Consider the following 25,446-nt stretch of genomic DNA (forward strand, 5'->3'; position numbering starts at 1 on the left):
GACGAATTCGTACGGAAAATCATTGGCATGGAACATCGGTGGCGTTCACTTCCAAACGAGTCGTGTAAAATCTTGATTTGAAGCTTTCGTGACTGCAGGAATCCATTCTCTTTGGTTCTTTCGGTAAAGTCACGTAGTTAGAAAATTATTAATAGATCACGACGTTTCGATCGCACCTGAAGACGGTCGCTTGTGTTGCGATCGTAACGTCGTGATCTATTAATAATTTTCTATCTACGTGACTTTAACGAAAGAATCAAAGAGTATGGAGTCCTGTAAAACTATCACGGAATTGCTTTGGTTATTTTACACCCACGTAAGTGGAAACTTATCACAGTTTGCTGCACCTGCGATTTATACGTTTTATGTTGGGTAAGGCGATTTACGATGTCCCTTGCAGCTGACATGCCAGTTAACTAGATTGATATGTTCGTGTTGATGCTTTGACCGATTTATCACCACGATGAGTAGGTGTTTTATATCTATATATAAACTGCAGAGCAGAAGCCACGAGGCCAGGGCTAGGATTGTGTCTCGTAAAATCAAAGCGAGGGTCGTGACCACTGAAGCCAATGCCAAGGAAAGTATCCAACGCAAACTCGATCGCCGCGTTATTCGCTCTCACGTTGTTTACAGAGTGAGGGTGACTTGTACGCAGGAAAGAGTCTCGCTGGGTCCCACATTCTATAGGAAGGTGCTGCACTACTATGGTTGACCAGTTAATGAACGAGTATTTAATGTTGTGCTTTTTCTTTTAACATATCAATTGTAGGTTAACCCCGAACACGTTTTAAAAGAAGACCTTTATAATCGCATTTATTTTATCTGCAATAACTGAAAAAAAACCAAAGCGGAACTCGCCAACATGTGAATGCCGCAATGTGTACGGCGGCAGGCATCGACAGCGAGACGGCAACACGCGTAGGCAACTGTGGCACTGTCGTGAAAGCCTCAGCGACGCCTCGTGTACACAATTATCGGTCGTCTCTCTCGTCGCGAGGCTGGCCAGGATCAGTGTGGCGGATACCGTCGCCTGTAGTGTAGTTTGGAGTCTCTCTCTCTCTCCTCGTGGTCGCGTGGATTTTTCGCCGGGTCCTCCGGTGTTTCACTCCACATTTAGAATCAACATCACCACGCGTTTAGAGTATTTGGCTGCTATTAATTTCTACGTGATAAGCCACTTCGTTGAGATGTCATTATCGAAAAAGAGCTACATAGCTCAGTGGGCCGTACCTAGTAACTAAACATAGTTTAACCTGTAGCCTCGTTACATGGTTCGACATCCTCATGACCCATCCCGCTGTACGTAGTCACATTGGCCCGGTCAGATGGTCCGATGCAGAGGCTCACGGTTCAATACCAGCGGCCACCCTGGTTATTATCTGCTTCCCAGTCAACGTTCCAGATCCCTTGACTTCATTTGCAAGAGTAGGCCATTGCGTGTCGGCGTCAGGGTCCACATATTCCAAACGAGAAAATCGCACCGCACATTGCTCAATTGGGCATGATACACAGTCATATCAGCCCCTCATTTGGCAGACTAGTGCACAGGGACAGCTGCCACTGGGAGTGCCCCTAGGTTAGACCACAAAGCCGCAATCATCACCCCCTACTGACACACTAATGACCCAGATTATTTTCGCAAATGAGAATCATCCTGACCTCTTGAATCTCACCTGGTTTTGCAGCATAATCAGTTTCCAAGGGCGAATGTGAGTGAGTATTGCCCTTCAATACTCACATTCACCACCTTCCAGTGATGGCCCATACGAATCCACCTGCTGCCCGACCTCGAAGACAGACCGCATGTCGCCAGGGACCAAACCTAGTCCCTCAAAATGCTACGCACCGCCATGCACTATTATCAACATTCACAATTCATATCAGCATGTTCATCATCCCCTCAACGTGCGTGTGGCCACAATGAACTGTGAATTATGGGGAGAGAGAGAGAGTTGTGGGTCGGGGGGGGGGGATTGTACGGACAGCGAGAGAGAGAGAGACTGGGAGCTGTTTGTGAGAGATTGGGGGGCAGGGTGCGTCGAAAAGAGAGATGATGAAGCGCCCACTAAAATAGCGGGGTGCTCGTTGGGGAGTTGTGAGCTCTGCTATTTATTCCTGGGCCGGCAGAGTCAGCACCCAGCACAGCCCAGCTGAAACTGGTCAAGGAAACAGTCACAGACGACTCCGCATATATCCTGGCGTGGGGTTGGCAAACTTTGTAAAGGTTGATACTTGCAGATGTCCTCGCGAAGACTTTTAAAAATAGATGTTTACGTAAATGCCGTGAAACACATCAATTGGTAAATTCGGAGTTTTATGTTTTAAACTGTGAAGCCGAGCTTCTGTCAAAACGCCGAGTTTCAACCTCGGCTCAATGGGGAGGTTGCTCCTTCTGCTCTGTTGCTCTCCTCATATTCGTGAACTCTCTTCCCCGAACCATCCGTGCTGTGGACTCGCTGTCCCTGTTTAAGGGTAGACTCAAGATTACCTTTTTTTGTCTTCTGCCTATGATTACTTCGTTCTCTCTATATACAATGGATATGCCCGCTGTATCTATACAGCATCTTCAGATTCTACAGCTGCTGTATATACCCCTGTGATATTGTAAGGACACTTATTTGTTCTGTCTCAATTGCCATTGCAATTTTAGACTCGTGTCTTGAATGGGACGAGAGACTCACGCTATCTTTTTCTCCAGATTTTGCCGCTAGGAGGCAGACACATCACGTTGTTTCATATCGGCGGCACCATTGCACTTTCCAAGAGCAGCGAGCTGCGGTTACCTCGTTGGCCTGCGGGATGCTCAAATCAAAAGGAGCTTCCCGGCCCAGAGAAGAATCGTGGCGCAAATACCTCCTGCAAAATAAAGGTGTTTGCTGAATAATTATGCAAGGACTTCGAGCGAAACTGCGGATATCACATACTTGTCAACCCCTTATCGGTGCCTACCATATTACAGACCAATTCTAACCTTATTGGTCACCCCGTGCCCTTATAAATCTCAACGTCCATCCTAGAAAGTCCCATCACAAGGGAGAAAACAAACTAGACAATGTTTTTGTCCGTATTGAAACGGCTGTACGCCGCATGGACCTGAACACTCAATTTCCCTGGACAAGAATCAGCAGGTTCCTTCAACATCCTGTCCTGGACACTGCTACGTACCAATTGCGACTGCAGCCAAGACACCAGATCTGGTGGCACGTGACACTGCTGCCCCAGCGCTCTGCACACGATAAAACACGATTTGATTTTAGATTTAAAGCTTTCGTGACTGCAGGGATTCATCTTCTTGGTTCTTTCCGGTAAAGTCACGTAGAAGGGAAATAATAAAATAATGCAAATAAAACAATAAAATTCTCACGACGTTTCGGCCGCAACGCAAGCAGCCGTCCTCAGGTGAAGAAACAGAGCTGTCGGAAAGACAGCGTCCTAACACTGTTCATTAGGACGCTGTCTGTTCATTAGGAGCGCTGTCTTTCCGACAGCTCTGTGTCTTCACCTGAGGGCGGCTGCTTGCATTGCGGCCGAAACGTCGTGAGAATTTTATTTTGATTATTTTATTATTTCCCTTCTACGTGACTTTACCGAAAGAACCAGAACATGAAACACTTTGATGTGAATTTTGTGCAGTTTACTCCTAAAGCTCTTAAAAACACATTTGTGTTTGACCAGGTCCCACTGAGCTCCGTAGCTATTTTATCAGAAGCGACCTGGCCACAAATGGATAGCGCAACAAAGTGGCTCATCATCACGTGGACATTTATAGCATCAGCCAAATACTCTACACAGGTGACATTGAGTCGAAATGTGGAGGGGGAAATCGGAGGACCCGGAGAAAAATCCACGTGACCAGGGTCGGGATCGAACCCACGCCCTCCTTGTGTACCAGGCGAGGTAGTTAACATCTTTACGTCGTGGTGCTCCAACTGTTAATTTGACTCCACTGGGTTACACGGAAAAGCCTCTCTTGATCTCAAGGCTAATTTTCAAGAGGGTTCTGTCAAGTTTTCACCGTGGGGGGGGGGGGGGTGACAGCACTCGTGTTTCCCAATTAAGTAGTTTGTTGTTAACTGTTGGTGCTTGGCCAATCTGGACGTTCACTCCGGCACGCGATGGCTTAGCATTCTTCAAATGACGTCACGGGATCTTTAACGTCCAGTATGAGACAGGCAGCACGGAGTATATTGTCTTTGTAAACGTGTACGTTGAACTTCTTTCGCGCCGTACGTAGCCAACCGCGCTAATCGGAGGTGCGGGGGGGGGGGGGAGGGAACAAACTAAACACAAAAAGCAGTTTTAGCTACATGATGGTTAATACAGCCGCGGTATTAACCAGGGCGGCCGACCGGTTTCAAACCACGAACCTCTTGCAAGCGAACGCGACCTGGCGACGCGTGGATCCGCACCCACGACCGCGTCCCTGCCCACAACCCGTAGGGGGCGCAGGGCGTCCACGTGACGTGGGCGCACGGCGACAGCAGCCGGGGGTGGCGCCCAATGCCTCACCTCACACTCACCTCACACTCTCACCTCACACTCACCTCACACTCACCTCACACTCACCTCACACTCACCTCACACTCACTCCCTCACCTCACACTCACCTCACTCCCTCACACTCACCTCACACACCTCACACTCACCTCACACTCACCTCACACTCACCTCACACTCACCTCACACTCACCTCACACTCACCTCACTCACCCTCGCTCACCTCACCTCACACTCACCTTACTCACCCTCGCTCACCTCACTCACCTCACACTCACCTCACTCACCTCACACTCACCTCACACTCACTTCACTCACCCTCGCTCACCTCATCTCACACTCACCTCACTCACCTCACACTCACCTCACACACCTCACTCACCTCACACTCACCTCACACTCACCTCACTCACCTCACACTCACCTCACACTCACCTCACTCACCTCACACTCACTCACCTCACATCACACCTCACTCACCTCACACTCACCTCACACTCACCTCACTCACATCACTCATCTCACACTCACCTCACTCACCTCACACTCACCTCACACTCATCCTCGCTCCCTCCCCATCACTCACCTAACACTCACCTCACACTCACCTCACACTCACCTCACTCACCTCACACTCACCTCATTCACCTCACACTCACCTCACACTCACTCACCCTCGCTCCCTCACCATCACTCACCTCACACTCACCTCACTCACCCTCGCTCACCACACTCACCTCACACTCACCTCACACTCACTTCACTCACCTCACACACCTCACACTCACATCACTCACCTAACACTCACCTCACTCCCTCACCTCACACTCACCTCACGCTCACCTCACTCACCTCACTCACCTCACACTCACATCACACTCACCTCACACTCACTCACCCTCGCTCCCTCACCATCACTCACCTCACACTCACCTCACTCACCTCACACTCACCTCACACTCACCTCACTCACCCTCGCTCACCTCACCTCACACTCACCTTACTCACCCTCGCTCACCTCACTCACCTCACACTCACCTCACTCACCTCACACTCACCTCACACTCACCTCACTCACCCTCGCTCACCTCACCTCACACTCACCTCACTCACCTCACACTCACCTCACACTCACCTCACTCATCTCACACTCACCTCACACTCACCTCACTCACCTCACACTCACCTCACACTCACCTCACACTCACCTCACTCACCTCACACTCACTCACCTCACATTACACCTCACTCACCTCACACTCACCTCACACTCACCTCACTCACATCACTCACCTCACACTCACCTCACTCACCTCACACTCACCTCACACTCATCCTCGCTCCCTCCCCATCACTCACCTAACACTCACCTCACACTCACCTCACACTCATCTCACTCACCTCACACTCACCTCATTCACCTCACACTCACCTCACACTCACTCACCCTCGCTCCCCCACCATCACTCACCTCACACTCACCTCACTCACCCTCGCTCACCACACTCACCTCACACTCACCTCACACTCACTTCACTCACCTCACACACCTCACACTCACATCACTCACCTAACACTCACCTCACTCCCTCACCTCACACTCACCTCACGCTCACCTCACTCACCTCACTCACCTCACACTCACCTCACACTCACTCACCCTCGCTCCCTCACCATCACTCACCTCACACTCACCTCACTCACCTCACACTCACCTCACACTCACCTCACTCACCCTCGCTCACCTCACTCACCTCACACTCACCTTACTCACCTCACACTCACCTCACTCACCTCACACTCACCTCACTCACCTCACACTCACCTCACTCACCTCACTCACCTCACACTCACCTCACTCACCTCACACTCACCTCACACTCGCTCCCTCACCATCACTCATCTCACACTCACCTCACTCACCCTCGCTCACCTCACTCACCTCACACTCACCTCACTCACCTCACCTCACCTCACTCACCTCACACTCACTTCACACTTACCTCACTCACCTCACACTCACCTCACTCACCTCACACTCACCTCACTCACCTCACACTCGCCTCACACTCACTCACCCTCGCTCCCTCACCATCACTCACCTCACACTCACCTCACTCACCCTCGCTCACCTCACACTCACCTCACTCACCTCACACTCACCTCACACTCACCTCACTCACCTCACACTCACCTCACTCACCTCACACTCACCTCACACACCTCACACTCACCTCACACTCACTCACCTCACAATCACTCACCCTCGCTCTCTCACCATCACTCACCTCACACTCACCTCACTCACCTCACGCTCACCTCACTCACCTCACACTCACCTCACTCACCTCACACTCACTCACCCTCGCTCCCTCACACTCACTCACCTCACACTCACCTCACACTCACCTCACTCACCTCACACTCACTCACCCTCGCTCCCTCACATTCACTCACCTCACCTCACACTCACCTCACACTCACATCACTCACCTCACACTCACTTCACTCACCTCACACTCACCTCACCCTCACCTCACACTCACGCACCATCACTCACCATCACTCACCTCACACTCACCCTCACTCACCTCACACTCACCTCACACTCACTCACCCTCGCTCCCTCACCATCACTCACCTGACACACCTCACACTCACTCACCTCACACTCACCCTCACCTCACTCACCTCATACTCACCTCACTCACCTTACACTCACCTCACTCACCTCACTCACCTCACACTCACTCACCCTCGCTCCCTCACACTCACCTCACACTCACCTCACTCACCTCACACTCACCTCACCTCATTCTCTCACTCACCTCACTCACCTCACACTCACCCTCGCACCCTCACACTCACTCACCTCACACTCACCTCACTCACCTCACACTCACCTCACTCACCTTACACTCACCTCACTCACCTTATTCTCTCACTCACCATCACTCACCTCACACTCACCTCACTCACCCTCGCTCCTGCACCATCATTCACCTCTCACTCCCTCACTCCCCTCACTCACCTCACCCTTTCACTCTCCTCACTCCCTCACTCTCTCACTCACCTCACTCACCTCACTCCCTCACTCTCTCACTCACCTCACTCACCTCACTCTCTCACTCACCTCACACACCTCACACTCACCTCACTCCCTCACCCTCTCACTCCCTCACTCTCTCACTCTCTCACTCACCTCACTCCCTCACACTCTCACTCACCTCACCCTCTCACTCCCTCACTCTCTCACTCCCTCACTCTCTCACTCACCTCACTCTCTCACTCACCTCAATCTCTCACTCACCTCACTCCCTCACTCTCTCACTCTCCTCACTCACCTCACTCTCTCACTCACTCACCTCACTCACCTCACTCTCTCACCTCACTCTCTCACTCCCTCACTCACCTCACTCTCTCACTCACCTCACTCTCTCACTCACCTCACTCACCTCACTCTCTCACTCACCTCACTCACCTCACTCTCTCACTCACCTCACTCACCTCACTCTCTCACTCACCTCACTCACCTCACCCTCTCACTCACCTCACTCACCTCACTCACCCTCGCTTACAACAACCGCCGTTCACCAATAAGTGTTGTCGACCCCCCTCCACCTCCGATTATCACGGTTGGCTACGTTCCACATTCATACAAGTGGCAATGACGCCACCACGGCGCTTGCCATGGGTTGACTGACTCAAATGACCGAGATGACTGGCAGATGCATCACCAGCTGTGCCCCCCCCTCCCCCACTGTGGCAACTCTCTGCGTTCCAGTCGCCCAGCGCTCCACTCATTGTTGTGAGCGTCGCTCCTCCGCTCTCCGCTGTTGCTAGAGGGCGACTGCCTCCAATTCCTCAGCAGCAGCGTCCTTCACGAGCCTCCTCCTCCACAGAGGCCGATCTTGACACCGCTGGTACCGGTCATCGACAAAGTCCACTCAGCTCCACATCCTTCTGTACCACGTCACTCCATCACTTCTCAAACCCGTGCCACTCCCGTTTAGGCCCCTCTATGCGGCCAAACAGAAGCCTGCTTAGGCATGCGGTCCACATGCCGGAGGAGCTCACTGATGGGAATGTGTCCAGATCTTTCAAGGATCTGTGAGATCCTCGCACAATCCAGTCTGGTTAAACCCAGGATGGATCGTAGGCAGGGTAGCCCCAATGTTTTGAGCCGGTGCAGATGTTCCATTGGAGGGGGGGGGGGGGGGTCCACGTCTCGCAAGCATAGAGAAGGGAGGCAAATTATGTGGCTGAGAAGACCCGAAGTTTCGTGTGGAGCGACAGGCCAGGTAGCTTCCACACAGCGTTACGCTGCCAAACCGGAGCTGGTCACAAGCACACTTTCCAGGTACGGAGACTTCTCCATTCTCTTCACAACTTCCCAGGTACGGAGACTTCTCCATTCTCTTCACAATTTCCCAGGTATGTAGACTTCTCCACTCTCTTCACAACTTTCCAGGTACGGAGACTTCTCCACTCTCTTCACAACTTCCCAGGTACGTAGACTTCTCCACTCTCTTCACAACTTCCCAGGCACGGAGACTTCTCCATTCTCTTCACAACTTCCCAGGTACGGAGACTTCTCCATTCTCTTCACAACTTTCCAGGTACGGAGACTTCTCCACTCTCTTCACAACTTCCCAGGCACGGAGACTTCTCCATTCTCTTCACAACTTCCCAGGTACGGAGACTTCTCCATTCTCTTCACAACTTCCCAGGTACGGAGACTTCTCCACTCTCTTCACAACTTCCCAGGTACGGAGACTTCTCCATTCTCTTCACAACTTTCCAGGAACGTAGACTTCTCCACTCTCTTCACAACTTTCCAGGAACGTAGACTTCTCCACTCTCTTCACAACTTCCCAGGCACGGAGACTTCTCCACTCTCTTCACAACTTCCCAGGCACGGAGACTTCTCCACTCTCTTCACAACTTTCCAGGAACGTAGACTTCTCCACTCTCTTCACAACTTCCCAGGCACGGAGACTTCTCCATTCTCTTCACAACTTCCCAGGAACGTAGACTTCTCCACTCTCTTCACAACTTCCCAGGCACGGAGACTTCTCCATTCTCTTCACAACTTCCCAGGCACGTAGACTTCTCCACTCTCTTCACAACTTCCCAGGCACGGAGACTTCTCCATTCTCTTCACAACTTCCCAGGCACGGAGACTTCTCCATTCTCTTCACAACTTCCCAGGCACGTAGACTTCTCCACTCTCTTCACAACTTCCCAGGCACGGAGACTTCTCCATTCTCTTCACAACTTCCCAGGCACGGAGACTTCTCCATTCTCTTCACAACTTTCCAGGAACGTAGACTTCTCCATTCTCTTCACAACTTCCCAGGTACGGAGACTTCTCCACTCTCTTCACAACTTCCCAGGTACGGAGACTTCTCCACTCTCTTCACAACTTCCCAGGCACGGAGACTTCTCCATTCTCTTCACAACTTCCCAGGCACGTAGACTTCTCCACTCTCTTCACAACTTCCCAGGCACGGAGACTTCTCCATTCTCTTCACAACTTCCCAGGCACGTAGACTTCTCCACTCTCTTCACAACTTCCCAGGCACGTAGACTTCTCCATTCTCTTCACAACTTCCCAGGTACGGAGACTTCTCCATTCTCTTCACAACTTTCCAGGAACGTAGACTTCTCCACTCTCTTCACAACTTCCCAGGCACGGAGACTTCTCCACTCTCTTCACAACTTCCCAGGTACGGAGACTTCTCCATTCTCTTCACAACTTCCCAGGCACGGAGACTTCTCCATTCTCTTCACAACTTCCCAGGCACGGAGACTTCTCCATTCTCTTCACAACTTCCCAGGCACGGAGACTTCTCCATTCTCTTCACAATTTCCCAGGTATGTAGACTTCTCCACTCTCTTCACAACTTCCCAGGTACGGAGACTTCTCCATTCTCTTCACAACTTTCCAGGAACGTAGACTTCTCCACTCTCTTCACAACTTCCCAGGCACGTAGACTTCTCCATTCTCTTCACAACTTTCCAGGAACGTAGACTTCTCCACTCTCTTCACAACTTCCCAGGAACGTAGACTTCTCCATTCTCTTCACAACTTCCCAGGAACGTAGACTTCTCCACTCTCTTCACAACTTCCCAGGCACGGAGACTTCTCCATTCTCTTCACAACTTCCCAGGCACGTAGACTTCTCCACTCTCTTCACAACTTCCCAGGCACGTAGACTTCTCCATTCTCTTCACAACTTCCCAGGTACGGAGACTTCTCCATTCTCTTCACAACTTTCCAGGAACGTAGACTTCTCCACTCTCTTCACAACTTCCCAGGCACGGAGACTTCTCCACTCTCTTCACAACTTCCCAGGTACGGAGACTTCTCCATTCTCTTCACAACTTCCCAGGCACGGAGACTTCTCCATTCTCTTCACAACTTCCCAGGCACGGAGACTTCTCCATTCTCTTCACAACTTCCCAGGCACGGAGACTTCTCCATTCTCTTCACAATTTCCCAGGTATGTAGACTTCTCCACTCTCTTCACAACTTCCCAGGTACGGAGACTTCTCCATTCTCTTCACAACTTTCCAGGAACGTAGACTTCTCCACTCTCTTCACAACTTCCCAGGCACGTAGACTTCTCCATTCTCTTCACAACTTTCCAGGAACGTAGACTTCTCCACTCTCTTCACAACTTCCCAGGAACGTAGACTTCTCCATTCTCTTCACAACTTCCCAGGAACGTAGACTTCTCCACTCTCTTCACAACTTCCCAGGTACGGAGACTTCTCCACTCTCTTCACAACTTCCCAGGCACGGAGACTTCTCCATTCTCTTCACAACTTCCCAGGCACGGAGACTTCTCCATTCTCTTCACAACTTCCCAGGTACGGAGACTTCTCCATTCTCTTCACAACTTCCCCATCACTAATGGGGAGCTGAGGAAGTGGGGCATTTGATGAAATAAAATAGCCACGCAAGGCGCTTTGTTTTAGTGGGGCTGATGGTAATGGCCAATATCTTAGTAGCGCGCTCCAGGTTCAGCAGTAGCGTCTCAAACTCATTCTCAGTGGGCAGCAATCACCAGAGCATCCACATACACTATATGGTTGACTCTCGCTCACTCACCCTCACTTCCTTACCTCACCTCACTCCCTCACTCAACTCACTCACCCTCACTCACCCTCACTTTCTTACCTCACTCCCCCTCACTCACTCCCTCACCCTCACTCACCCTCATTTCCTTACCTCACCCCCCTCACTCGCTGACTTACCCTAACTTCCTTACCTCACCTCATTCCCCCTCACTCACTCCCTCAACTCACTCTCACTCACCCTCACTTTCTTACCTCACCCCCCTCACTCCCTCACTCAACTCGCTTAACTCACTCACCCTCACTTTCTAACTCACCTCACTGCCCCTCACTCACTCACCTCATTCAACTCACTCACCCTCATTCGCTAAATCACCTCACTTAACTCACCCTCACTTCCTTACTCACCTCACCCCCCTCACTCACCTCATTCAACTCACTCCCCCTCACTTAACTCACCCTCGCTCACCTCACTCACCTCACTCGCCCTCAATCGCTCAATCACTCATCCTCACTCAAATTGGTATGCACGGCTGTACACTATGATTAACATTCACCATACATGCCAGCGTGTCACTCATTAACTCAACCTGTACCCGGCCATAACGCACTGTGAATTACCTGGGTATGGAGGGCTGTATCGGTGAGTCAATGGGTGTGGGTCAGTCGGTGAGTGAGTGGGTGGTTGGGTGAGTGGGTGGGTGAGTAGGTGGGCGGGTGGGTGAGTGGTGCGTCGGTGATTGGGTGGGTGAGTGAGTTAGTGGATGAGTGAGTGGTTGAGTACGTGGGTGGTGGGTGAGTGGGTGGGTGGGTGAGTGGGTGGGTGGCTCATTGGGTGGGTGGGTGAGTGAGTGGGTGCGTGGGTGGGTGGGTGAGTGGGTGGGTGGCTCATTGGATGGGTGGCTCATTGGCTGATTGGGTGGGTGAGTGAGTGTATGAGTGTGTGAGTGGGTGAGTGGGTGCGTGGGTGGGTGAGTGATTGGGTGGGTGGGTGAGTGGATAGCGGCTGTGTGCGTCTCGTTGTGGCGCGCTCCGCTCGAGGCTTCTCGTCGCCATCGCCTCCACTCCCGAGGGAATCGCTGTCACAAAAGCCCGACTCTGCTGATGAGACGCCGAAAATCGAAACCGCTCCTGAGTTATGCTTGCGTTGAACCAATGCTGCTGAAGAAAAATCAATTTCCCAAGGCCACGTGGCTGATTGGGATGTGTGCAAACAATCCTCGTGTATTGTGTTTGGAGTGATAGATACGGGGTAAGAGGCGCCCCTGTCTGGGTGTTTACGAGCCAATAAATCCATCGCCACGGGTGAAGGGGAGCTAGCGCGCTCCGAGCGGCCCAAGTGTGGCCTCTCTAAACTAAAAACCATCAACATTTTATTTTACCAGGTAAAGGTCCCTCTGAGCTACATAGCTCTTTTTTCAGAAGCCACCTTGCCACTAATGATAGCTCAACGAAGTGGCTTATCATCATCATCAGGGGCGGAGCCAGGATTTCAGGCTGGGGTGACATTCAACGAATTTTAATTTCAAGAATGATTAGAAAGTCAGGCTGTTGAACTAGACGCCATCGGTTGGCGACACACTCTGACAATGCAGTTGCACGGAGTCCGCCAGACCGAGTGTCGTACACTTATACGCAGAATGTCACCCCTGTCACCCCCCCTGGCTCCGCCCCTGATCATCATCATCATCACGTAGACATTTACACAAACCAAATACTCGAAACGCGTGACGTTGATTATAAACGTCGAGGGAAAACCCGGATGACCCAGAGACAAACCCACGCGACCACGGGTAGAGAGAGACACCGCAAACTCCAAATATACAGCAGGCGCCAGGGTCGGGATCGAGCCCACGCCCTCCTGTGTACCAGGCGAGGGAGTTAACATCTTGGTCCTGTGAGATCCACGTGGTGTCTGATCAGAGAGAGGGGGGGGGGGGTGTCTTGAGTCGTGACCCCGGTGACACGAAGTGGACACAGTGAACTCACATCGGCGGTACCCCCTCGCCTATACACATCTGGCAGTTCAGCAGTTCAAGCGAAGCTGCTGAGACATTGAATGTCGCAACCGGCCCAGAGTTTTGCTTTAAAATAAATCATCGCTGCTGAATAAAATAGCTCTGTGTGGCTGATGAGATGTGTTAACGTGGGCGCCACGGTGGCGAGATGTTAACTACCTCGCCTGGTATGCAGGAGGTCGTCGGTTCGATCCCAATCCCGACGCCTGTGTATATATTTTTTTAGTTTGCAATATTCTTCTCGTGGTCGCGTGGATATTTCTCCGGGTCCCTACGGGTTTCCCCTTCACATTTAGAATCAACATCACGCGTTCAGAGAATTTGTCCGCTGCTATGAATTTCCACGCGACGATAAGCCACTTATTCTTGGTTCTTTCAGGAAAAGTCACGTAGAAGGGAAACAATAAAATAATAAGATATATATAAAGCAATAAAATTCGCACGACGTTTCGACTGCAACACAAGCAGTCATCATCAGGTGTGAAAACCAACGGCAAGAACATTTAAGCCACTTCTCGTTGAGCGATCATTTGTGATAGCCAGGTCGCTCCTGGAAAGGAGCTACGTGGCTCAGTGGGGCATTACCTGATAAAATTAAAAATAGAAGAAAAAATTATACGTCCTTAATGTCCACGTGGAGGGTAAGATGCAGGAAAAAGTCGCCGTTCTTCTCCGCAAAACGCCGCGTGGCGATTCCCAAGTGGTGGCGTCCTTCGGCTGTGGCCGTGCAGGCGGACGAGAACCCACGAGGGCGAAACTTCGGCGGGAGAGAGACAAAGACAAAGATCCCGCGTGTTCACTGGCGCTCACACGCACAGAGACACTTCCTCGCCCACTCACTCTCACCCACTCACTCACAAAGGACGAAGATACCCCTAATAGCCTTCACAGACTGTTGGGGCAAGTGCTGTTCGCGAGCAGCACCTATGAAGGCCGGCACGGCGCACGACAGAGTAGGTGACCAGCACCACGCCCGGCCGCCTTTGTCTTCCTCGTGGCGATGTTTATACATCGTACCAGATATGTACTCACGTGAGGCTGTCTACCTCGGGGAGGGGGGGGGGGGTACCCAGGAACTATTCAGACAATCCTCACCAGCGTCGGTGGCCGGTGTTTGTAAAGCAGCGTAGCGCTAACCGCTACACCACCGCTCCCCCACGAGAGAGAGACTTGTAGCTAAAAAAATAAATAAAATATTACATAGAAAACAGGGGGAACATAGACATAGAGTCGGGAGATAGGGGGTAGAGAGAGAGTGGGGAGTAGAGAGAGAGGGAAGGGGTAATAAAGAGCAGAGCAGAGCGTGAAATATTTTGTGAAATCTTTCATTTAAACAGGGGGGGGGGGGCACATAAAGAAAAGCATCGAAAAAAAAACGAAATGATGAACGAAGCAAAGTGCCGACCACACCGAGCATCTTCTTGTTTCCTCTGATCGTAAAAAAGGAGAGAGGGAGGGAGGGGAGAATCTTTCCCTCGTCTCACCACGCAGCAGCGACGCGCAGCCAAGCGAGTCCAACAGGAGGCGCACCACTCCCGCACTCGACCCTCGACTCGTCCACTCGCCACTCGTCCACTCGCACCACCACTGCCGCTGCTGCTCCTCGCCGCCGTTGTTTGTGCACCAGCGTCAAGCCGAGCATACTTCCCCAGCGTGGTCCCATAGCCCACTCCCAAACCTCCCCCCGTGTCCACGCGTCCAGGCTGCTGCTGCTGCTGCTCATCACAGCGATGCAGAGCGGCCAATGGGCAGCGCGGAGCTGGAGACGCCACAAGGAGAGAGGGGGTGAGGGAGAGCCCCCCCCCCCACACACACACCCCGCTGGAGCCCCCCACCCCCGGGGTACCCCCCAACCCCCCCCCCCAACGGCCCCCCAGAGCGCTGCGCGTTCGCCCGTGCGCGCCGTCGGCTCTCGCGCCGCGGGCGGTGGCTGAGTGACATCCACCGCGGCGAGGTCGCGCCTCGCTCCCCCAGGTGCTGCGAGAGAGCGAAGCGAGAGAGGGGGCGTGGAGAGAGCGAGAGGGAGAGGAGAGAGCGAGAGGGAGAGAGGAGAGAGCGAGAGGGAGAGAGGGAGAGAGGAGAGAGCGAGAGGGAGAGAGGAGAGAGGGAGAGAGGAGAGAGCGAGGGGGAGAGAAGAGAGAGCGAGAGAGGAGAGAGGGAGAGAGCGAGAGGAAGAGAAGAGAGAGCGAGAGGGAGAGAGGAGAGAGCGAGAGAGGAGAGAGGGAGAGAGGAGAGAGCGAGAGGGAGAGGGAGAGAGCGAGAGGAGAGAGGGAGAGAGCGAGGGGGAGAGAGGGAGAGAGGAGAGAGCGAGAGGGAGAGGGAGAGAGCGAGAGGAGAGAGGGAGAGAGCGAGGGGGAGAGAGGGAGAGAGGGAGGAGAGAGCGAGAGGGAGGAGAGGGAGGGGAGGGAGTTGGGGGTGGGGGGTGGTAAAGTATTGAGCTCCTCCGCGATGCGACTCCTCCCGCGCCTCCGCAATCGACGACTGCCATCGGAGAGCTGTCACCGCGCCTCGCTGGCGACGTGAGATGAGGCGGTCTCCTCGCCATTCATCCTCCTCCTCCTCAACCTCGTCTCCTGCAGCAGCAGCTGCTGCCGCGTGATCTCCCAGGACGACTCCGGGGCCCCCTGACGCCACCGTGGCGGCTCCCGCGGGCCACGCGACGGGGACTGCGGGAGAGCCAGGGTGGGCAGCGGGAGGCGACATGCAGCAGCAGCAGCAGCTACAGCAGCAGCAGCTACAGCAGCAGCAGCTGCAGCAGCAGCAGCTGCAGCAGCAGCAGAACGGCGGGGACGCGAGGCTGCGCGGAGCCGCGCTCAGACACCCCACGCAGCAGGTGAGTGAGAGAGAGACAACCCGCGTAGCAGGTGAGAGACAGCCCGCGTAGCAGGTGAGAGAGAGAGACAGCCCGCATAGCAGGTGAGAGAGAGACAGCCCGCGTATCAGGTGAGAGAAAGAGCCAGCCCGCATAGCAGGTGAGAGAGAGAGACAGCCCGCCTAGCAGGTGAGAGAGAGAGAGCCCGCCTAGCAGGTGAGAGAGAGACAGCCCGCCTAGCAGGTGAGAGAGAGAGACAGCCCGCCTAGTAGGTGAGGCTCACTGCCAGTCCGTGCGAACTTCGCGAGACCGCTGGGAGCATCGCTCCCAGTTGTAAACCAGTAGCGTGTGTGGGTGTATCTGCTGGTGAGTGTCTCTGCTGGTGAGTGTCTCTGCTGGTGAGTGTCTCTGCTGGTGAGTGTCCCTACTGGTGAGTGTCTCTACTGGTGAGTGTTTCTGCTGGTGAGTGTCTCTACTGGTCAGTGTCTCTACTGGTGAGTGTTCTGCTGGTGAGTGTCTCTGCTGGTGAGTGTCTCTACTGGTGAGTGTCTCTGCTGGTGAGTGTCTCTGCTGGTGAGTGTCTCTGCTGGTGAGTGTCCCTACTGGTGAGTGTCTCTACTGGTGAGTGTTTCTGCTGGTGAGTGTCTCTACTGGTGAGTGTCTCTCCTGGTGAGTGTCTCTGCTGGTGATTGTCTCTGCTGGTGAGTGTCTCTACTGGTGAGTGTATCTACTAGTGAGTGTGGGTGTCTCTACTAGTGAGTGTCTCTACTGGTGAGTGTCTCTGCTGGTGAGTGTCTCTGCTGGTGTCTCTGCTGGTGAGTGTCTCTACTGGTGAGTGTCTCTGCTGGTGAGTGTCCCTACTGGTGAGTGTCTCTGCTGGTGAGTGTCTCTGCTGGTGAGTGTCTCTGCTGGTGTCTCTGCTGGTGAGTGTCTCTACTGGTGAGTGTCCCTACTGGTGAGTGTCCCTACTGGTGAGTGTTTCTGCTGGTGAGTGTCTCTACTGGTGAGTGTCTCTACTGGTGAGTGTCTCTACTGGCGAGTGTCTCTACTGGCGAGTGTCTCTGCTAGTGAGTATCTCTACTGGTGAGTGTCTCTACTAGTGTCTCTGCTGGTGAGTGTCTCTGCTGGTGAGTGTCTCTACTAGTGAGTGTCTCTGCTGGTGAGTGTCTCTGCTGGTGAATGTCTCTACTAGTGAGTGTCTCTACTAGTGAGTGTCTCTGCTGGTGAGTGTCTCTACTAGTGAGTGTCTCTGCTGGTGAGTGTCTCTGCTGGTGAGTGTCTCTGCTGGTGAGTGTCTCTACTGGTGAGTGTCTCTACTGGTGAGTGTCTCTGCTGGTGAGTGTCTCTGCTGGTGAGTGTCTCTACTGGTGAGTGTCTCTGCTGGTGAGTGTCTCTACTGGTGAGTGTTTCTGCTGGTGAGTGTCTCTACTGGTGAGTGTCTCTACTGGTGAGTGTTCTGCTGGTGAGTGTCTCTGCTGGTGAGTGTGGGTGTCTCTACTAGTGAGTGTCTCTACTGGTGAGTGTCTCTGCTGGTGAGTGTCTCTGCTGGTGTATCTGCTGGTGAGTGTCTCTACTGGTGAGTGTCTCTACTGGTGAGTGTCTCTGCTGGTGAGTGTCTCTACTAGTGAGTGTCTCTACTGGTGAGTGTCTCTGCTGGTGAGTGTCTCTGCTGGTGTATCTGCTGGTGAGTGTCTCTACTGGTGAGTGTCTCTGCTAGTGAGTGTCCCTACTGGTGAGTGTTTCTGCTGGTGAGTGTCTCTACTAGTGAGTGTCTCTACTGGTGAGTATCTCTGCTGGTGAGTGTCTCTGCTGGTGAATGTCTCTGCTGGTGAGTGTCTCTACTAGTGAGTGTCTCTACTGGTGAGTGTCTCTGCTGGTGAGTGTCTCTACTGGTGAGTGTGAGTGTCTCTACTAGTGAGTGTCTCTACTAGTGAGTGTCTCTACTGGTGAGTGTCTCTAATAGTGAGTGTGTCCCTGTTTGATACATCAGCTGTCAGTATCGTCTGATGACCACGCTGGTAACGATTATTTTTAGAACCGATTAACTTTTCTAAAAGTCAGCAAACCGGTAACCGTTGCCCGTGATATATTGATGCACGCGATTGGCGGGCGTGGGAGTACAAACCGCACGGCGGTCTGAGCCTTCTCGCCCTCGCGTCTCGCGTGGCGAGGGGAACACGACACGCTGCGTTGCCGCAGAATCATATTCCTTGCTGCTAACCGGTAACCGCTTTTGTTTTGAATATATATGTATCGCGTGTTTTTATCTTCTTCCATTCGGTTACCGTTTACCGCTGGCAATGCAAACCCACCAAACCGCTCACACGGTAGGCAGACTCGGGAACGTTGGCGTCTGTCGACGGTGGCCTGGCCAGCTTCTCACATTGATGGTGATGGCGATTCTCACCTCGGTTCGATCGACGATCGGTGGCCGCTCAACGTGACCCACGCGTGACCCGTGCCGCGCCTGATGATGCTGCTGCTGCTTGCCGCCGCTCATTACGCTGATGATTTGATGACCGTGACGCTAAGCCCAGAGAGAAGATTCGCGATCGCCGCTTGCGATGTCTGAATGTTTGCCACGAAAGCACTGGGGGGGGGGGGGGGACAGAGATGGGGGGGGGGGCATTGAGAGTGTGAATGGATTCGAGTGAGACGAAGGGATGAGTGAGGCTGAGGGTTGGCACAACAACAACAACAACAAAAAACACTCCCGGCTCAGCCCCCAGGAAATTAACTGACGCTAAACGACGTTTTACTTGCGCAGGTAAGGCCCCACTGAGCCGTGTAGCTCGTCTAGAGGATGCGGGTGCTCCATCCTCTAGACGCGTGCTGACGTTCATTGTACAATGTGGAGGGAAAACCCCGAGGACCCGGAGACAAATCCACGTGACCACGGGGACAGAGAGAGACACCGCAAACTACAAATATACAGCAGCAGCAGTAGGCGTCGTCAGGTTCGGGATCGAAACCACGACCTCCTGCATACCAGGCGAGGGAGCTAACATCTACCCAGCCACGAGCGTGGGCAGGCCGGGCCGTGACACGAAGGGCGACAACGCGCAGCAGCGAAGCCATCGCGAAGGCCACGGCCCGTGGCGTCGGGACGTCGCGGCCGTCACTCGTGCGCGCGTCCCTCTTGATTGAATCGCGGCGACGACCGCTGCCAATTAGCCCCAGCGGTGAAATGTGCGCGAGGTATTGACGGGGGTGCCCATTCGTGGACTGCCTTGTCAGTGCGGGGGGGTTGGGAGGTGGGGGGTGGGGGGGTTGGGAGGTGGGGGGTGGGGGGTTGGGAGGTGGGGGTGAGGGGGGTTGGGGGTGGGGGGCCGCAGGTCCCAGAGTTGACGTCGTCACTGATGAGTCTCCACAGAGGACGCTCGTGACTGACTACCTCCAAGTGTCATTCTCGTCTTGTGTATGGCAGCGATGTGTCGAGGAGCTCAATATCAATGTGTGTGTGTAGCTGTGTGTGTAGCTATGTGTGTGTAGCTGTGTGTGTGTGTAGCCGTGTGTGCGTAGCCGTGTGTGTGTGTGTGTAGCTGTGTGTGTGTAGCTGTGTGTGTGTAGCCGTGTGTGTGTAGCTGTGTGTGTGTAGCCGTGTGTGTGTGTAGCTGTGTGTGTGCAGCCGTGTGTGTGTAGCCGTGTGTGTGTAGCCATGTGTGTGTAGCTGTGTGTGTGTAGCTGCGTGTGGTGATGTAGCTGTGTTTGTAGCTGTGCGTGTGTGTAACTGTGTGTGTAGCTGTGTGTGTAGCTGTGTGTGTAGCTGTGTGTGTGTGTGTAGCCGTGTGTGTGCAGCTGTGTGTGCAGCTGTGTGTGTGTGTAGCTGCGTGTGGTGATGTAGCTGTGTGTGTAGCTGTGTGTGTGTAGCTGTGTGTGTAGCTGTGTGTGTAGCTGTGTGTGTGTGTAGCTGTGTGTGTGTAGCCGTGTGTGTTTGTAGCTGTGTGTGTGTAGCTGTGTGTGTAGCTGTGGTTGTGTGTAGCTGTGTGTGTGTAGCCGTGTGTGTGTGTAGCTGTGTGTGTAGCTGTGTGTCTAGCTGTATGTGTGTGTAGCTGTGTGTGTGTAGCCGTGTGTGTAGCTGTGGTTGTGTAGCTGTGTGTGTGTAGCCGTGTGTGTGTGTAGCTGTGTGTGTAGCTGTGTGTCTAGCTGTATGTGTGTGTAGCTGTGTGTGTGTAGCCGTGTGTGTGTGTAGCTGTGTGTGTAGCTGTGTGTGTAGCTGTGTGTGTGTAGCCGTGTGTGTATGTAGCTGTGTGTGTGTGTAGCTTTGTGTGTAGCTGTGTGTGTATGTAGCTGTGTGTGTGTGGCCGTGTGTGTGTAGCCGTGTGTGTGTAGCTGTGTATGTGTGTCGCTGTGTGTGTGTGTAGCTGTGTGTGTAGCTGTGTGTGTGTGTAGATGTGTATGTGCGTGTAGCTGTGTGTGTAGCTGTGTGTGTGCGTGTAGCTGTGTGTAGCTGTGTGTGTGTGTAGCTGTGTGTGTGTGTAGCTGTGTGTGTGTGTGTAGCTGTGTGTGTGTGTAGCTGTGTGTGTAGCTGTGTGTGTAGCTGTGTGTGTGTAGCTGTGTGTGTAGCTGTGTGTAGCTGTGTGTGTGTGTAGCTATGTGTGTGTGTAGCTGTGTGTGTAGCTGTGTGTGTAGCTGTGTGTGTGTAGCTGTGTGTGTGTAGCTGTGTGTGTAGCTGTGTGTGTGTAGCTGTGTGTGTAGCTGTGTGTGTGTAGCTGTGTGTGTGTAGCTGTGTGTGTGTGTAGCTGTGTGTGTGTAGCTGTGTGTGTAGCTGTGTTTGTAGCTGTGTGTGTGTGTAGCTGTGTGTGTGTGTGTAGCTGTGTGTGTGTGTAGCTGTGTGTGTGTGTAGCTGTGTGTGTGTAGCTCTGTGTGTGTGGAGGAACGCGTCGCTGCAAACAACCCCCGAGGCTGTCTCGCTCGCTAGGTTCGGCGCTTTGTTCGTTTTTGCGAAGCCGATCGTGGCATTAAAATCAATAAGCTGACAGATCGCCTCCTCCTTCCCATATGCGTCCCTCCACGTGACCCGAGTATTAGGACCGCGGTGGCCAGGAGATGTTAACTGCCTCGCCCGGTATACAGGAGGTCGTGGGTTCGATCCCGATCGTGACTCATCGTGGTCGCGTGGATTTTTCTCCGGACCCTACAGTTTTTCCTTCCACATTTACAATCAAAATGCGTTTTAAATATTTCGCTGCGAGACATTTCCACGTGATGAGCCCACTTCGTTGGGTTATCATTTGCCATCGCCACGTCGCTGCTGAAATGAGCTACATAGCTCAGTGGGCCTCTACCTGGTAAAATAAAAATAAAAAAACTTTAGTTCAACAGTTTATTCGCTTACACATTTCACCAGCAATGGTTTAAATAACTTTGGACAGGTTTCACCCTCCCGGTGTCTCATCAGCGTTCACGCTCGCTTCAACACAACGCCGGCGCACTGCCTGATGGCTTCGATGAGACGCCGCCTTTCAAGAAGGTTGGCACCTCCGAGAGCAGCAGCAGCAGCCCCCCCACCCACCCGCATCCTCCTGCCCCCTCCTCCTCCCTCCGCACTGTTGAACCCGCGAACCTAGAGACGGGTCCCATCCTCGCCAGAGCCCCAGGCTCTCGACCAGCGGCTGGCAACACGCGGGGCGGCTCAGGAGCCGCATGCGGTGACTCTTTGACCCCCCCCCCACCCCTTGTGGCTCTTTGGCTGCCCCCCAGCCGCCGCCCTTGCGGACAGTCGTTTTTTTTTTAAAGAAAAAAAAATATCCCGTAAATCTTAAACATAATTGAACGCAAAGATAATAAACAATTGATTAACTATGGCAGGAAATGGGTCGTTATGGAATGTCTTGGTGACGACGAAATGTACAGCAGTCAAACTGTGTTCGTTAACGAATAACTAAGGGGGGGGGGGGGGATTAACTAAATAGAGGCAGCTTATACCATCAGCTATCTTGTTTATTATAGTCAGAATGGAGGTTGCTGTCATCTGCTGTATACCCTCTGCTGCTGTGTGTTATGTACAAGTAGCTGTGCGTGTGGATGCGGCTCTGGTCAAAGACAAAATCAAACACAAACCTGACTCTGGCTCTTCTTCCTCTTTGAAACGTTGCCGAACCCTGCCAGAGACATTTTAGATTAGCCCCGGCTCATTGCTGCTGCTGCTGCTGCCCTGACGGTACAGCAGCGCCACTCCACTCTGCGTGACCCCCACTCTGCGTGACCCTCACTCTGCGTGCCCCCAACTCTGCGTGCCCCCCACTCTGCGTGCCCCCCACCCTGCGTGCCCCCCACTCTGCGTGACCCCCGCTCCCGCGGCTAGACGCTGCACGTTCTGGTTGTGCCGGAGAACGGCGGAACGATCTCCCGCCACCTCGGTTCGGACTCCGCTCCCCATGCCCGCGCTGTAAACGAAACCCTCGCGTGTCGTGCGGCCAGGTGGCGCGGCGGTCTCAGCGATCGTTCAAATCCTGGCCGGGGGTTGAATCGACCCATCCATCATATCTCTCTCTCTCTGGGGTCTGATAAAATTGTAAAAATAGATACCACTTTGTGGGGAAGTTGTCCTGTGGATGAACTTGTAAAATGGCCATAGGAATACGAATCTTTCACCACTGGCTCAGGGCTGTAGACAGGGAGATAATTACCGATGCCTCGACGATTAATTAGTATTAGTGCAGGGTTGCCACGTGGTGTGATTTGCCCTTGGATGGCAGGAATGGCTCGCATCGAGATCTGGCCGTGTTGGACATTGCCACCTGCACCGTGCTGGCGACAGGGGCCAGGCTGAGCGAGCTGTCGTTTGGTCGACAGTGGAGGAAGTGGCGACTTCTGTCGAGCGGCTCGCTGGAGAGAGAGGAGAAAGTTGAGCGGTGGGCAAGACGTTCTTTCGTCTTCTTGTTGCCGTACGCCCGATGGTGTAGATGCATCGCATCGACCGCAGTGTCACGTGCAGGCGATCGATCCAGATAATAACAACAAGGAGCAGTAGCTGAGCAGTAGACGGGCACTCACGCTCGATCGTCTTCTTCGTCTTCTTGTCGTACGGACGTCGATGCAGATGCAGAGCGCCCACTATAATTAAACATTGAGGCAGTCGGGCCCAGATAAAAGCGTCAGCTGCGATGGCTCCAAAGTCGTCGTGTTTGGGGATCGGGGCATTGCGTCGTGACGCGTCGTACCGGTCTCTGTTCTGGGTGACCGCGATCGCACCACCACCACCACCACCACTCCTACTGGAGACTTTAATTTCTGTCCATTTAACTGGCAAGCACGCGCTGGGGGAGCATTCGCTAACCGGTGCTACGGACATCGACGATGCCAAGGCGGCGAATGACTGGGAGCCGACCCAGGAATGAGAGCGAGGGTGCGGAGAGAGAGAGGCAGAGAGGGAGAGGCAGAGAGAGGGAGAGGCAGAGAGAGAGAGAGAGGCGGAGAGGGAGGGAAGAGCGCGTGTAGCCCGGGGCCAGCGAGGCCAAGTGCGCTGCCGCTGGGGGTCACGGCCCTGGGTAGAGACCGGTCGGGCGGGATGGCTCGGCGGCAGACAGCGCCTGTGGCAGCTGCAGCATTCATTTTGATCGTAACTCCTTGTCGTGCTTAGTTTAGTAGTGTCCTTCCCCCGCACCCGATTAGCGCGGTTGGCTACGTACGGTGCGAAAGAAGTTCAGTGTATTGTGTATGTGTATAGATACATCGCCTGGGCGTGTGCTTGGCTGTGCGTGTACAAAGACAAAGATCCCCCGTATAGCCTTAACAGACTGTTAGGACAAGTGGTGTGAGCGAGCAGCACATTTGAAGGCCGGCACTGTGGCACACGAAGGGGTGGGTTGCGATGTTTACTGCACGCCGCACCAGGTACTCATTTGAGGCTGGGTCGACCTAGGGGAGGCCCAGGATCTGTTTAGATAATCGTCACTAGTGTGTGTACACACACACGTGTACGCGTGGTGTGTGTACACGTGCAGACGTCAGCATCTTCTGCTGGAGCGCGCGTGACGCAATGGTGTTTCTGTGAATTCCACATGACCGTGACAGGGATCAGTCTGCCCATAAGGCCCAACACTGTGAACTCGGCAATGATGGCCGACATGATAATAGAACAGAACGTGTCTACGAATCACAGTGCACCGTGCAATACAATCAGTGCGTATGGGCGGGAGAGGCAAAATCGTCAATGATGTTAGATTCTACAGACGTGGCATAATCGTAAAATTACATTTGGGGTGTCACGGTGGCTAGGAGATGTTAACTACCTCGCGTGGTATACAGGAGGTCGTGGGTTCGATCCCGACCCTGACGCCTATTGTATATTTGGAGTTTGCGTGTCTCTCTCCAAGTGGTGAGATGTTAACTACCTCGCCTGGTATGCAGGAGGTCGTGGTTTCGATCCCGACCCTGACGACGCCTACTGCTGCTGCTGTATATTTGTAGTATGCGGTGTCTCTCTGTCCCCGTGGTCGCGTGGATTTGTCTCCGGGCCCTCGGGGTTGTCCCTCCACATTTAACAATGAGCGTCAGCACGCGTCTAGAGGCTGCGGCTGCTGCTGCTGCTGCTATAAATGTCCACGTGATACGCCGCCAATTCGTTGAGCTGTCAGGTCGCTTCTGAAAACGAGCTACAGTCGGGCCTTACCTGCTCAAATAAAACGTAGTTGAGGTTTAGTTTATTTCCTGGGGGCTGAGACGTTACGTGGCAATGTCCCAGAGAGTGGTACGTGAGGTTATTTATAAACGTGTGGCATATCATACGTGAGTCAGTCATTAGTGAATCATGACTTATGCATCTGCCAATATAACCACGATAAAAAAGTCCACATGGTAACCTAGAACGATGTAAAATACACCTTTATAAACTCACTGATCGTAAGCAATGTGGTCTACAAGAGTAACCAGCGAACCCAAACAGACGATGCGTGCAGACCGTACGTTGAATATATTGAGTTTGTGATTTGAAGCTTTCGTGCCTGCAGAAATCCATACTCTTTGGTTCTTTTGGTAAAGTCACGTAGGTATAAAATAAAATAAATCACGACGTTTCGGGTGCAACAC

General features: G+C 53.1%; 1 protein-coding gene and 1 long non-coding RNA gene across 4 annotated transcripts in view; one reads left to right on the forward strand and one right to left on the reverse strand.

Annotated features, from left to right (window-relative positions):
- Positions 1-3,748: 3,748 nt before the first annotated feature.
- Positions 3,749-15,427, reverse strand: LOC142924626 (uncharacterized). 2 transcript variants are annotated; one of them, XR_012941738.1, is made up of 3 exons: positions 15,086-15,427; positions 5,519-14,358; positions 3,749-5,483 (listed from the first exon to the last, which is right to left on the reverse strand). It is a non-coding gene; the product is annotated as an uncharacterized LOC142924626 (long non-coding RNA). The 2 variants fall into 2 exon arrangements; XR_012941737.1 differs by having other exon boundaries at positions 3,749-14,358.
- Positions 15,428-16,006: 579 nt separating this feature from the next.
- LOC116942572 (sodium-dependent lysophosphatidylcholine symporter 1-B-like) overlaps positions 16,007-25,446 on the forward strand; it is a 110,985-nt gene continuing 101,545 nt past the window's right edge. Inside the window, exon 1 of one of the 2 annotated variants that reach the window (XM_032954639.2) lies at positions 16,007-16,434. In XM_032954639.2, coding sequence (XP_032810530.2) covers positions 16,303-16,434 — 132 coding nt within the window. In that variant the 5' untranslated portion in view covers positions 16,007-16,302. The remainder of the gene's footprint in view (positions 16,435-25,446) is intronic. The other variant, XM_076067203.1, reaches the window with a different exon arrangement.

Source organism: Petromyzon marinus, chromosome 15 (assembly GCF_048934315.1).
Source record: "Petromyzon marinus isolate PM22_M1 ecotype Great Lakes invasive population chromosome 15, UKy_Petmar_22M1.pri1.0, whole genome shotgun sequence".
NCBI lineage: Eukaryota > Metazoa > Chordata > Hyperoartia > Petromyzontiformes > Petromyzontidae > Petromyzon > Petromyzon marinus.